The sequence below is a fragment of the Hypanus sabinus genome, chromosome 11 (assembly GCF_030144855.1).
Source record: "Hypanus sabinus isolate sHypSab1 chromosome 11, sHypSab1.hap1, whole genome shotgun sequence".
Classification (NCBI taxonomy): domain Eukaryota; kingdom Metazoa; phylum Chordata; class Chondrichthyes; order Myliobatiformes; family Dasyatidae; genus Hypanus; species Hypanus sabinus.
The window spans coordinates 63,728,827-63,742,097 of NC_082716.1; the positions used below are offsets into that span (position 1 = coordinate 63,728,827).

Consider the following 13,271-nt stretch of genomic DNA (forward strand, 5'->3'; position numbering starts at 1 on the left):
CTATTCCCTAACCTCCATTGAGCTATCAGAGAGCAGCGGAACATTGAAGGAGACATCATTAAGAATGGGATTGAGGGAGAGAATTATAATGGCAGTGACCGGAAACCTGAGGGATATTCTTGCAAAGCAAATAAAGATGACTGATAGAACACTTTCCCAATTTGCATTGTTCTCCAGTGCCAAGCAGACTGGAATATGTAAATTATTTGAAATAATATGTGGTTAGTGCAGATGGATGTTTGATTGTTTGGGTGGACTCGGTGGACTATAAATTCTGCTTCTGCGCTGCATGACAATAATCTAAGACTACTATTTGAAGGAGTAAAACAATAGCTTGAGAATATGTTCTGTATGTACATGCTTAGAAGCATTAGGACTGTGCCTTATGACATAGTTCATACACTTTAGAGCACAGTATAGGCCCTTTAACCCTTGATGTTCTGCTAACCTTTTAACCTACTTTAAGATCAATCTAAACTGTTCTTCCTACATCCCTCTATTTTTCCTTCATCCACGTGCATTCTGAGAGACTCTTAAATGTCACTAATATATCTGCTTCTACCACCACCCTGGCAATGTACTCACCATTCCCTGTGTAAAAACACTCTCTGACATCCCTCTATGGTTTCCTCCAATCATCTTAAAATTATTCCTTCTCCATTTGCCAATGCCACACTGGAAAAAGGCATTAACTCATTTTATGCCTTTTACCTTCTTATACACCTCTATCAAGTTGCCTCTCATCCTCCTTTGCTCCAAGAGAAACATCCTAGCTCACTCGGCCTTTCTTCATAAGGCATGCTCTCTAATCCAGGCAGCATCCTTGTAAATCTCCTCTGCACCTTCTCTAAAGGTTCTACATCCTTACTATAAACGAGGTGATCTGAATTGAACACAATACTCCAATGCACACAATGATATTGCAAAATTCCTTGACTCAATTCCACAAACATCCAACAAATTAGATCAGAAGTATTAGAGATAAGTCTGGAGCAAAGTACGCCAAACTGAAAATACCAAATTTCCAGAAGCTCTTGGTTACAAATGGATAAACAATGATCACACTGTGTTTTTTTTTGACATATAATGGTATTGTACTTGTACCAGCAGGCAGCTGGTTTCTCTGAAGTGTTGAATCCCGTGGGAGCTTCAGTCCAGCTAGTTCTCTCACCTTTGAACCATCTGATCTCTGGCTCTGGAACACCAGTGGTTTTACATTTCAAAACTGCAGTGTCCCCAAGGCCAATAAGGATTTCCTTTCGGACAACAGTAACCTTTGGAGCCTCTGCGGAGAAGAAAAATAACACATTACAACTCCTAATGGAACTGCTTTCAGAACCTAAAATAAAAACCACTCTTTTCAAGTCAAGTTTATTGTCATTTCAACCACAGTCTGCTGGTACAGTGCACAGTAAAAATGAAACAACGTTCCTCCAGGACCCTGGTGCTACATGAAACAACACAAAACTACACTAGACTATGTGAGATAGCACAAGGCTACACTAGACTATGTAAAACAACATAAAAACTGCACTAAACTACAGACCTGCACAGGACTACATAAAGTGCACAAAACAGTGCAGGGCAGTACAATAATTAATAAACAAGACAATAGACACAGTAGAGGATAAATTACAATATAATAATAAATGACGTAGATGTCAGTCTAGACTGTGTATTGAGTATTGTGTATAGACTGTGCCTTGAAGGAAGAAACTGTTGCACAGTCTGGTCGTGAGAGGCTGAATGCTTCGGTACCTTTTGCCAGATGGCAGGAGGGAGAGAGTTTGTGTGAGGGGTGTGTGGGGTCCTTCACAATGCATCGACCTTCACTAAACTTTTTATCTGGCTTGGATCTGAGCTTATTTTTGCTCCGGTATGATAGGCACAAGCTAACCTTGGTTGTTAAACTAGACTTTCATAGCAATATGAAAGTTACTCTGAAACCCTACTCACTTCAGTGTAATAAAATCACACAAATTATATCTATACTTAAAATGAGTACAGAAGTACTGAACTGAACTTTCCACATTATAGGATTGAAATATTTTGGAGAGACCTTTCTTGCTACCTTGAGAATAAGCTTAAAACCATGAAACTATACAAGGAGTAATGAATTCAATGATGGTCAATAACTCATTTTTACAAGATTGAGAACAATAAGAAGCATTAATGCCGTTTTCAACTCTTGATCCAACCAGCAATCTGCTTAAATTGCATAAGTATCTGCTGAAAGAATGAAAATATAAAGTGGCTCGGCCTCTTGTTGGTGTTGGACAAGAATCGAAGATGCAAGTCCGATAATCTGCTCATTGTCCAGACCTATCAAAGATCAGCTTCCAGTTTTACCTAACTGCATAATGCACCAAGTAAACAAGTTACTTCTACACTCAGCAAAATGTTTTGCTAAAATTCACATAGCACAACTGCAGTTTGATTCTCTTAGCAAATTTATTGATAATTAACATCAAAAACTGTCCTGTTTCAAGGAAACAACCTCAACATCACTTCGAGAGATACACAGCTCATGTAAGAAGCCAGTTTTACACATTTAATAAGGGGCTGGACATTTTTGGAATGACATGATGTACAATTTATGGCATTCTATGCTGACTAATTCTGCCATAGCACAACTGTGATCAACTTGGACCTTATTCCCAGAGCTACCAGTGTTTTGCTGAGCAACAATACGGTAAGTGAGAAATGATGCCAGAAAATCAGTTGTGCTCTGCCTTGGGAGGAAAATGAGTTTAACATCCAAAATCATCTTAAATCAAATTGACATAGTTGACAGTGCTGCAAGAAGTAATTCCAAGTAGCTGCTGGCCAGGTTTTCATAGAAATGTCATGACAAAGGCTCAGGGAAAAGTTTGGAGAATTATGGGCACAAGATTATTTGCATGTTGTGGATTTTTTTAGCCTGTAAAGTTTTCAGATAGGGTCGCCACCAAACATCTCATCTAAAGAGTCAGTCCAGGATTTTAATTTAGCTTGCTGATTATCACAATGATGACCTCACCTCCTCATACTGCACTTCTGAAGCAGTCTGCAATACATTTAACTCCCGCAGGACAATACCAGCTTTGCAGTCCCACCTTAGTCAATGCATTTTCCAGTCAGGACTGGCACTTTGCTGGCAGTATAGGACAGAAGTTTACTCTTCAGCACTTTAATGCATAACACACAGAAATAGGAAGATTTACCCACTGACCTATATAAGTGAGAATGGATGTTTGTCTGTCTGTCCCTGCAGAGCTACTGCCCAAGCAGGTGTAAACTCCAGAATCCTTCTGAGAAGCTGGTCTAATAATTAGACTGCCACTCTTGCTTAGCATATGCCTTTAAAACACAAAGAAATTAAACTTGTTAGATATGCATTTGCTGTTAGATTTTACTGCTGATAAACTTTACTATTGAAGGCCACAAACTTAAAATCTAACTTCACTGCAAATAATTCTTTCAAAACCATGGAAGAGACTATTATATCGAGGTATTTAAAATGCTCTCAGTTTTAACCTTCTATTCTATGCGGAAACACAGATCCATTGGTGATGTTCCATACAATCTAGATTCATTCATTTTTTTATCTTAGAGATTGACATGTGGCAGGAAGTGAGGTGAGGAGAAGTGGACTTTTTGCTAGTGGTTTGCTTGGAGACAGGGAAAATAAAAAGTGGATTACAGCAGAATCACTTGTCATCAACACTCTCAATCATATACATTTCTCAGCAGTCATAACTGGTAGCACAGAGGCACACTGCAGACCCCCCCCCCCACCCCACCACTGCTTCCCCACTCCCTCCAAACCACTGCCTCCTTTATCACTGATGAAGTTATTATTTATTGTGACACCAGCTGGGGTCAGTTACCTCACTACAAACTTGGAGATAAACTGGGCTCTTGTGTGTTCTGTATTTTCAGATCCCACAGCAAGGAGCTCTCACGAGCTAATTTGAGATGCTGAACAGTCTTGTCTTCATTGGCAATGTGGATATATACTAAAGAGACTAGCAAGCCATACCACAGCCTCACCACTCTCACAGATTTACGTTTGATAGCAACAGATTCATATTTTTTCGATTTAGGCAAAACACTGGAATGGCATTGGCTCCGCACAGTTCAAAGAGGGCCTGCCGGAAAATTAGAGATAGGGCCACAAATCAAACAAAATTCCCTTGGTTAAGAGAACGATGCCATTATGTGATTTCCCATTGCTCTGTAACGCTCTGCCCTGTTTGCTTCACAATACCAGATATTTTCATACCACAGTCTCACTGTCAATTCCAATTTCAATGTGAGTTGCACTTGATCTTTCCGTACACAAAATTTAATAGTAATGAAGGGCAACCAAATGGATTTTCATGATTCTAAAGGTTTCTAATTTGCTTTAGTATTGCCTTCAATGCAAAATCCTTCCCTCTCCTTTTTATCTCCTTACCCAGTGCTAAAAGGGTAAACCGTGAACCATTTGTCGAATGTTGACAGGCCTAGACCGAGTAGATGTGGAAAGGATGTTCCCCATGGTGGGGGAACCTAAGACAAGAGGGCACAGCCTCAGGATAGAGGGGCGTCCATTTAAAACAGGGATGCAGAGAAATTCCTGTAGCCAGAGGATGGTGAATTTGTGGAACTTGTTACCACAGGCAGCTGTGGAGGCCATGTTGTTGGGTGTATTTAAGACAGAGATTGATAGGCTCTTGATTGGCCATGGCATCAAAGGTTACAGGAAGCGGCAGGGGAGTGGGGCTGAGGAGGGAAAGAGAGAGGTGGAGAAGACTCGATGGGCCAGATGGCCTAATTCTACTCCTATGTCTTCTCTTCTCATGGTCTTATGGTTTTCGACCGGATGTGTGAAATTTTACACTCTGCTTTGTGTCAACAGCGTAATGGTGGGTGAAAAGGGATTTTCTTGACACAGGAATCTAACATAAGGAATCCCTTTTCTTCTGTCATGTCAGGGGAGCGAGTGACAGGGATGTGAATGGTTTGGCCAAGCATACAACCTTAAAGAACAAACATCGATCAGAAACAGGAGTAAAATCAAAACTCTTTTCTAGTACTTGCTTCAAGCAGATTTTACAAATACTGCATAAGAAAAAATTCATCTAATAAAATGAATATGGTTATTTAACAAATCACACAACCGCACAAGACACTGAGAATAATAGAAGCAAATTTTCAAAATGCAGATGGCAGGAGCAGTGCTGAGAATTTTAAAACCTCCAGATACCGAAATTTAAAAAAATGAAAATCCTAGAAACTGAATATTCAGCTCAACGGTTCCGGGTGTCAGGTTTGGCCAATTCTGCAACAAGCTTACCATCTGTAATATTAAGACTTGTTTTTCCACCACTGACGCTACCTGCTCTGCAGGACATTTGCTACCACTCTGAATTGCATTTCACAGCTTTTTCATGTTGCTTTATTCCCCTTCTCGCTCTTGGTAACTGCTCATGAATCTTTTCAACAGTTTACTACTATGGCAAACCTGACCCTGCTTCATCATGTTCTGTGCATTCCTCCACCTTGCCCTTTCTTCTTCAACCCTTCCACAGTTGCTGCCTGACCTGCTGAAGACTTTTAGCATATTCTGTTTGCATTCTAGCAGCATGTCTGCATGCATCAACTTTTGGCACAACATCCCTGCACAAGTCAGGGCACTGAGAATAAAAGTTGGGTGGTCACAGTGTGGTCATGGAAGATGCAGGTGAGGCGGCACTTGAAGAGTGTGTTGTTCAATTTTGGTTGACTTGAAATAGGAAAGGTTGTTAAACTGGAAAGAGCGCAGAAACAATTTACAAGGATGCTACCAAGATTTGTGGGACTCAGTTACAGAAAGAGGTTTGACAGGCTACAACTTTATTTCCGAAGCATAAGGCACGGAAAGGTGAGTTTATAGAAGTGTATCCACTCAGTCTTTTTCCCAGAGGTAGGGAATCGAAAACCAGAATGCAGAGACTTAAGGAGAAAGGGGAAAGATTTAAGGGGAACTTGAGCAACTTTATTTTACATAAAGAGTGGTATCTATATGGAATGAATTGCCAGAGGAACTGGTTGAGGTAGATATAATAACAACTTTCAAAGGACAGTTGGATAGATACGTCGATTGGAAAAGTTTGGAAAAGGCCAATCACTGACAGCCTGAATGGAGCACCTTGGACAGCATAGGCCAATTGGCCCAAAGGGCCTGTTTCTGTGTGGATTGATTCTATGACCACTTTATGAATGCAGCCCCATCCTGGAAAATCAGTCATAGGGAATTTTCAGATTATTACCATTGGAGGGCGCTAGAGCACTGGGTTGGCACAATGGTAGTCACAGACATGAGTTAAGCCTGTTCTAATTTCACCAGAAAACATTTATTAAAAACACCACTTTCCAAACACCTACCAACCCCATACCTCCTCGCCTCAAAGTTACTGTGAAGTTCTACAAATCCCAACTAACCTCAAAGGCGCTTCCGAAGTCTGACCTTCATCTGAGCTACTAAATCTTTGTTGATTGCATTTGAACATTGAAGCTAAGTCTCTCTGCCTCATTATGGTTCGCAGTAATCAACTGTACAGATGCTGACATATTTTTTAGTTCCTCTGTCTAATTACAACCTACTGTACACTAAATGCTCAAATGGAATTGTCTTTGTGGAGATTGAACATGGAGGAATGGGGTCTGTTCTGTGCCTTTTTCTTCAAGGCAATAAAAAGGACCACTTTTATTTCATAACAGTGGGAGGGAAGTATTTACACATATACCCATTGTTTGAACTCATATTTACCCAGTTGATCAGCTGCATACAGATGAATGCAATGCCATGTCAACCTTAGGAATTGCTTTAGAACGTGTCAGTCTCTCCTGGCAGAGTCAGTACATTAAGGAGCCTGAGTACCATCATCACCTGCTCCAAGGTTTTGCAGCTGGGAAGCATGATTACAGGGCAGCATTTGAGGGAAGCATATGAAAATGGATGTAAAGCCAATCACCTAAAATATGGGATTCCTTTCAAAACAAGCACCTATCATTTTATTACCATTAACAGTGACATAAACAAGTCTGGAGACAATGATAATGAGATCAACATGGTTTGAAACTGACCCTGGTAGACAGCAAAATAATTTCTACTTGGGTACTGAAATTCAAATCGGAGATTTAACTTGGCTGAATACATGTTTCAACAGACCTAGTTATTAAGCGAGGCTCGGTTATCATAAAGTTCCTTTCAAGTGTACAATTGCTGGGAATTAATAAAACCTATATTCATACAAATGAACGATTAACTTTTCTCCAGTGTTTTCCCAGCATTGATTTAGCTGCGGCTCAATTGTTATCACTTTTGCTTCTGAATGAGGTAACAAAAATAAAATGTAATGAAAATGTACAATAAATGCAAGTTGTTATTTTCCCTCCTCTAGATACTGTCTCCGCTCCAGTCCAGCTGTTAAGAGGAGAGAGAGGAGCTAAAGATGTCACCCGAGGTTTTTTGCAGACTCAGGCAACTTCTTCCAGTTTGGTCACGTCAGTGGGGCGAGGGGTGATGCTTTTGCTGCTGTTTGGGGGGGAGGGTTTGGGGTTCTGACGATGTTTGGGGTTGTTTTTGGCTTCGAGGAGTATGAAGAGTAAGAATTTCATGTCGTATAGCGTATACATTCTTTGATTTTAAATTGAATAGGAATTTTTCAAACTGATCTCTCTCCCACACGTTTGACAACTTCTGCTTTAGCAGGCAACTCAACACTGTAAAGACAACAAACAAGATTTCCACAAAGTGTTGCTAACATCAGCAACCTCTCATAGGCCAAAACTGAGTCCATCATGAACTGACATCGCAAGAGCTTCCTCTGCGGTACAGCCGGAGGCAGGCCTGGTATCCACACAGAATAATTCAACAGCACGGAAAGGCGTCTTCTGAATTACTGATGGCAACTGCGACAAAATATTCAATTGTCAGAAAATGTTACTGCAATCCATACCTGCTTGTTCCGATTAGAAACATGTCATTATGAGTCCAGACCGTGTGTGGACGGGGGTATCCTGTGGCTGTACAGCTGATTCGCACCTCCCTCCCTTCTGTGAACGTCTGGTTCGTGGGATACACTCTGACTCGTGGAGGTTCTGGTTTAAAGCACAGCATTATCATTTACTTGGAATATTACGGTTTTAGTAAAAAGCAAATCATAGGAGATTCAGAAAAGGACTACCAATTTGAAGAAATGCACTTAACTGTTTGTTGAATTGAACAGGAGACTTTCATGGTACACAGATTCTCAGGATTATGAAACCAGGCCACTGGATTCTGGGACAGTCACATAAGCCATTGTGCTAGATAAAGCTATGATTAGCTTCATTTGTCACATGTACAGGTGAACACACAGGTGAAATTTGAACACAGTCCGAGAATGTGCTGAGGGAAGCCAGCAAGCTTTGGCTGCCAATATAGAATGCCTACGACTTACTAACCCTAGCCCACACGTCTCTGGAATGTCGAAGGCAACTGGAGCACTCAGAGGAAACCCACGTGGTCATGGGGAGAACATCGACAGCCCTTCCAGAAAGCGGCAGGAATTGAACCCTGATCAGTGGAACAGTGGAACCTTGATCTTCCAACTGCTGGCACTGTAAAGCATTACGCCAACAGCTACGTTACTGGCCGCAAGGTCAACTGCTCAATAATGCTGCACCTCAGACCATCGTTAACAATATTTATTTTGATTCAAAATCTGCTAATATTAACAAAAACAAAAGGGAAGCTCTAGATCTCAATAGATACCCCTACTACATCACCATCTGGAAGAATGTCTCCAGTTTCAGGACTGAAGAACATTTCCCCTTACCTATCCCAGGACTTCAGAGCTCCCCCATTAAAACCATGAGGTCCAAAGGAACATCCACAACATTTTAAAAATAACAAATGAAATATCAGTGATTCTGCCTGAGACATCACACAAATAGGATGTGATTTGTCATAGCAAACAATGCAAATTCCTGCACTGATTAAATGTCTTAATTTTCCATAAAACATCCCAGAGGTCACAAAATGCTTAGTTCTGAGAGCCACCAGTTTAAATCCTTTTCCCTGCAAATAACTTGAGAAAAGGACATAGTCAATGCAGTCGAACCCCCACTACACTGTGCTCCTTTACTTGTAGGCCCCATGATGTTGACTTCAGTAATTGAAGGTTAAAAGTTCAATTGTTTTGTAAGATTGGAAGTTGATATTAACCCCGGGATTCGAAGTATTTAATGTAGATCTATCTTCACGGTTAAATTAGTGCCAAATTTATTTCAAACAAAACATTAAAGAGAAAATCACCATCATGCAGGCAAAACAGGCATTTACCATCTCTGCTAAATGTTGAGCATATCATTTAAATAAAGCAAGAGAGCCATTTTGGAAAGTATAGATGTTATCAACGTCACAGTCTCGGTCAAGATAGCAGAAATGTGGTTCCACTTTGCTGTTAAAATATACTTTGCTGCACTCCTGAGGAAGGGAAGGCAGAGTTAAATTAATTTTACGTGCAGCAGTTTTGTTGTGGTTTAGCTCACGTTCACTGGGGAGATGTTATTGCAGATATTACCCAGAGACCGAGGGCAACAGCCAGAGTCAAACGTATCACCTTCAGGGTGATGGAGGTGATACTATCACAGCCACCACTTGAGACATCCGTAAGTGCGGGGAAGATATTAACCTGCTTATGATATGAGCTCATCCGTTACTGTTTTAAAAGACGCAGATCTGAGTCTCAACATGAACAGTGAACCCACGAGACTGACCACAAACTCCAGATTCATGATTTTCAGTCACATAATATGATCCCTTTATCACTGACATTTTCTGTTTGACCACGATGATTTGAAATTACAGAAACTTCAAAACAATGCACAACTCATGCAAGCAGTCTTTGTGCATATTTAGAGTTGCAAATTATTTTGTATACAATATCATCATAGATTTAGAATTTATAAATGCACATTATTTTCTTGCCTTCAATTATACATAATTCAAAAGCTGAAGTTATACCAGATGACTCAAAAAAAAATTGGAAGTACAGGAAAGACAAAGGCTTTCCTACTTTAGAGAGGTCAGAAGAATAAACAGGTGCAAGAGAGATATTGAGAAGAAACGTTGGTCTTCATTTATAATGACATACATTACACAGCCTTTTTCTAGAATAATCTTTACATGCTTTGCCAATGTATGATTAATGCTGCCATTAGCTATGTCATTAGCAACCAAGCTGAGGAACTGCATTCTTGAATAAAAGAAAACAATCAACTATTTCACTTCCATGCCAAAACCAACAATTTTCATAAGGAAACTGAAAACTGACATCACTGTTTAACAGTGGCAACCAAGCTGAAGCATTCAAGTAACCTCAGCTGAGCCCGACGCAGGACTGGGCTTCATTACGCAGTTCAACTCAGCTTCAGGAAATCAATGTACTAGTTTATCAGTTTTAAAGGCCAAATTTTTATAAAATGTCTGTGAACATAGTCAGGGGACTGTGAACAGCAAAAATATTATAACAAAAAGCCTGTGCGCATGCACTTAAAAGAAATTTAGACAATTACCCCTTACATTACTTCTGTGGCTCATCTTGCAAAATGCACAGTATCAAGATTAATGTTTGTAAAGCTCTGATAGAAATTCTTATGTTTCTTTCAGATGAAAGTAAGTGAGCCCTGTTGAAGGTAATGATCTTTATGCTACTAGATTCATGGAACGATCAGCACAGTAGCTAACTCTCCTTACTTATATGGAAGAACATCCTGACGGGGACTTGGAGTTTAAGGAGATTTGGTATGTCACAAAAGGCCAGCAAGTTTCTACAGATGTGCTGTAGAGAGCATTCTGACTGGATGCATTATTGCCAGGTATGCAGGCTCCAATGCTCAAGATTAAGAGAGGCTGCAGAAGGTTATAGACTCAGTCTGCCCCATCACGGGCACAAGCCTCCCACCACTGACATCATCTTCCAAAGGTGGAGCCTCAAGAAGGTGGCATTCTTCATTCCGCAACACGCTCTCTTTTCATTATTACCATTGGGGGAGGTAAAAGAGCTTGAAGATGCACACTCAACAGCTTCCTCCCTCTGCCTCAGATTTCTGAACTGTCCACGAATCCATGAACACCACTTCATTATTCCTCTTTTACTCTATTTATTATCACACCAGCCACCAAAGTTTCTTTCAACAGCAAACAAATTTCATGACGTGTCAGTGATAATAAACCTGACTCTGATTCAGTAGTTAGCTCTCTACTTTCCCCATGGATCTCCTTTCTGAATTTGTTGCAGCTCTCATTGGTGAAGTCCTGTAACGCCCAAGTAAACAGTATCACATGAGAATGGCCGAACACACTTCCCATACAACAGCCGAAAAACTTCAACACACAGATCAAACAATCTCCCTTGATTTAGTTCACTATGAAGCTTTATGCATTTGAGTGTTTTTAAAATCTTATTCAGAAGTATTTTGAAAGATCAAATAAAAGATAAAAATAATTGAAACAGGATTGGAAAGCTTATAAAGTTAAAAAAGAACATTTAGTAAAACTCAATTAAATAAAAAAATGAACTGAAACTCACATTTATTCTTTCAGGCTATTCCCTCCTATTAAATAAAGGCATGAGCAATACCTGCTACAACCTGGCACTCAAATGTGAATTCCATGAGGAATTCAGTGCTGGAATTTAGCTCGGAAAAGGCCAGAGACGAGTGGCCAACAAGTTTGCAACATCCACATTCATAACTGGCAATTCTGAACACTGGTAACTCTACATGAAAGCTCTGTTTGGAAGTGATGGATGATCATGGAGCAGATCCTATACACCAGCTAGTTACAATATTTATTTACTGTATTTATTCATTTAGAGATGCAGTGTGAAATTGGCCCTTCTGGCCATCCGAACTGCACTGCCAGCAACTCCTGATTTAACCCTAGCCTCATCACAGGACAATTTACAATGCCCAATTAATCTACTAACCGGTACATCTTTGGACTGTGTGAGGAAACCGGAGTACCGGGAGGAAACCCACTTATTCCACAGAGGTGGTGATGGGTGTACAAACACTGGGATTTAACTCAAAACTCTGATGTCCCAAGCTGTAATAGCAAGGCACTAACCGCTACGCTGACATGGTGCCCTTTATCAGGATATTCGATCCATTAGCTGCAGCCAACCCACTGGAATTTCTGTCCAATCCTCAATTAGACTTGGAATTTCCTGGGATCAAGGCTGCCGATCAGTGGGGATCTGAGCAGTATACTGTCTTCCCACCAAAAGAGGTGAGCAACTCCCCCCCCTCAAATGCCCTGACAAATTGTCAAGGGTTTGAATGTCTTCAAATTTCACAAACATTGAAACAATATTCCAAAATTCAACAATTTACATTCCAAAGATTACATCCAAAAAGAATTAAAAGTTTAAATACTCAAATTAAATTGTAGCAAACTTCTTAAACACTAAAAGGAACAATTAAAGCAATCAAACACATTTAGAAAGATCTAAATGAATTCAGTTCATTCAAAAAATGCAAATAACATGTCATGTATCTCTCTTCCTCCTTCCATCCATGGAGATTGATTAAGTTACTGAACCTGAGCCAGGTTTAACATGTCAGAGATTCCAACTTAAGATTTCCCAGTGAAAGTGCTGGGAAATTGGCACTTCATCACTGGATTCCATGAGGAGTGCAGCAAGGGGTCACAGTCTAAAAGACAGTGTTTGGTAACTCCCTAGATGCACAAAGTTTCTGTATTAGTTTCTCTTCTGAAGTTGTATATCTTATTCCTTGTTCCTGCTATTTTTCACCTATCGTCCCACTGCTCCCCGAGGTTTACCTTGTCAGTTTTCTTTCTTCTTCCAGTTCACCAACTGCTGTTTCAGATTTACCTAATCCATAGACACAGCTGAGGCCAGACTACCAGATAATTGAGCTGAGGCTAGGAATAGCCAATCTAAACAATTACAGTACGACCCGGAGAAAAAGCAAATATGCACTTTGGGAAAAAGAGTCTAAAATTACAACACTTGGATTTCAAGCATTTAAATATTGCTTCTTTTACCTACATATTTTGTTAATTTAAAACATTTCAGATAAAATGCACGTAGGGGTATATAAAAAAAAAGTTTTGAGATATGACCGTAGCGGTAGGTTGGTTCAAAAATCATTAATATATACTGTTTATATGAAACTATTTTAATGTATTTAGCAAGGTGGGGGCATTTTAGCAATGCAGATGAACAATTTGGTGAAGATCACTCTCAATC

The 13,271-nt window shown here is 40.0% G+C and overlaps 1 protein-coding gene across 1 annotated transcript in view; it reads right to left on the bottom strand.

Annotated features, from left to right (window-relative positions):
- hmcn1 (hemicentin 1) overlaps window positions 1-13,271 on the bottom strand; it is a 501,533-nt gene that overhangs the window by 301,321 nt on the left and 186,941 nt on the right. Inside the window, exons 12-14 of the mRNA XM_059984517.1 lie at window positions 7,968-8,109; window positions 3,212-3,339; window positions 1,172-1,285 (exon numbers count right to left, since the gene is read on the bottom strand). Coding sequence (XP_059840500.1) covers window positions 1,172-1,285; window positions 3,212-3,339; window positions 7,968-8,109 — 384 coding nt within the window. The remainder of the gene's footprint in view (window positions 1-1,171; window positions 1,286-3,211; window positions 3,340-7,967; window positions 8,110-13,271) is intronic.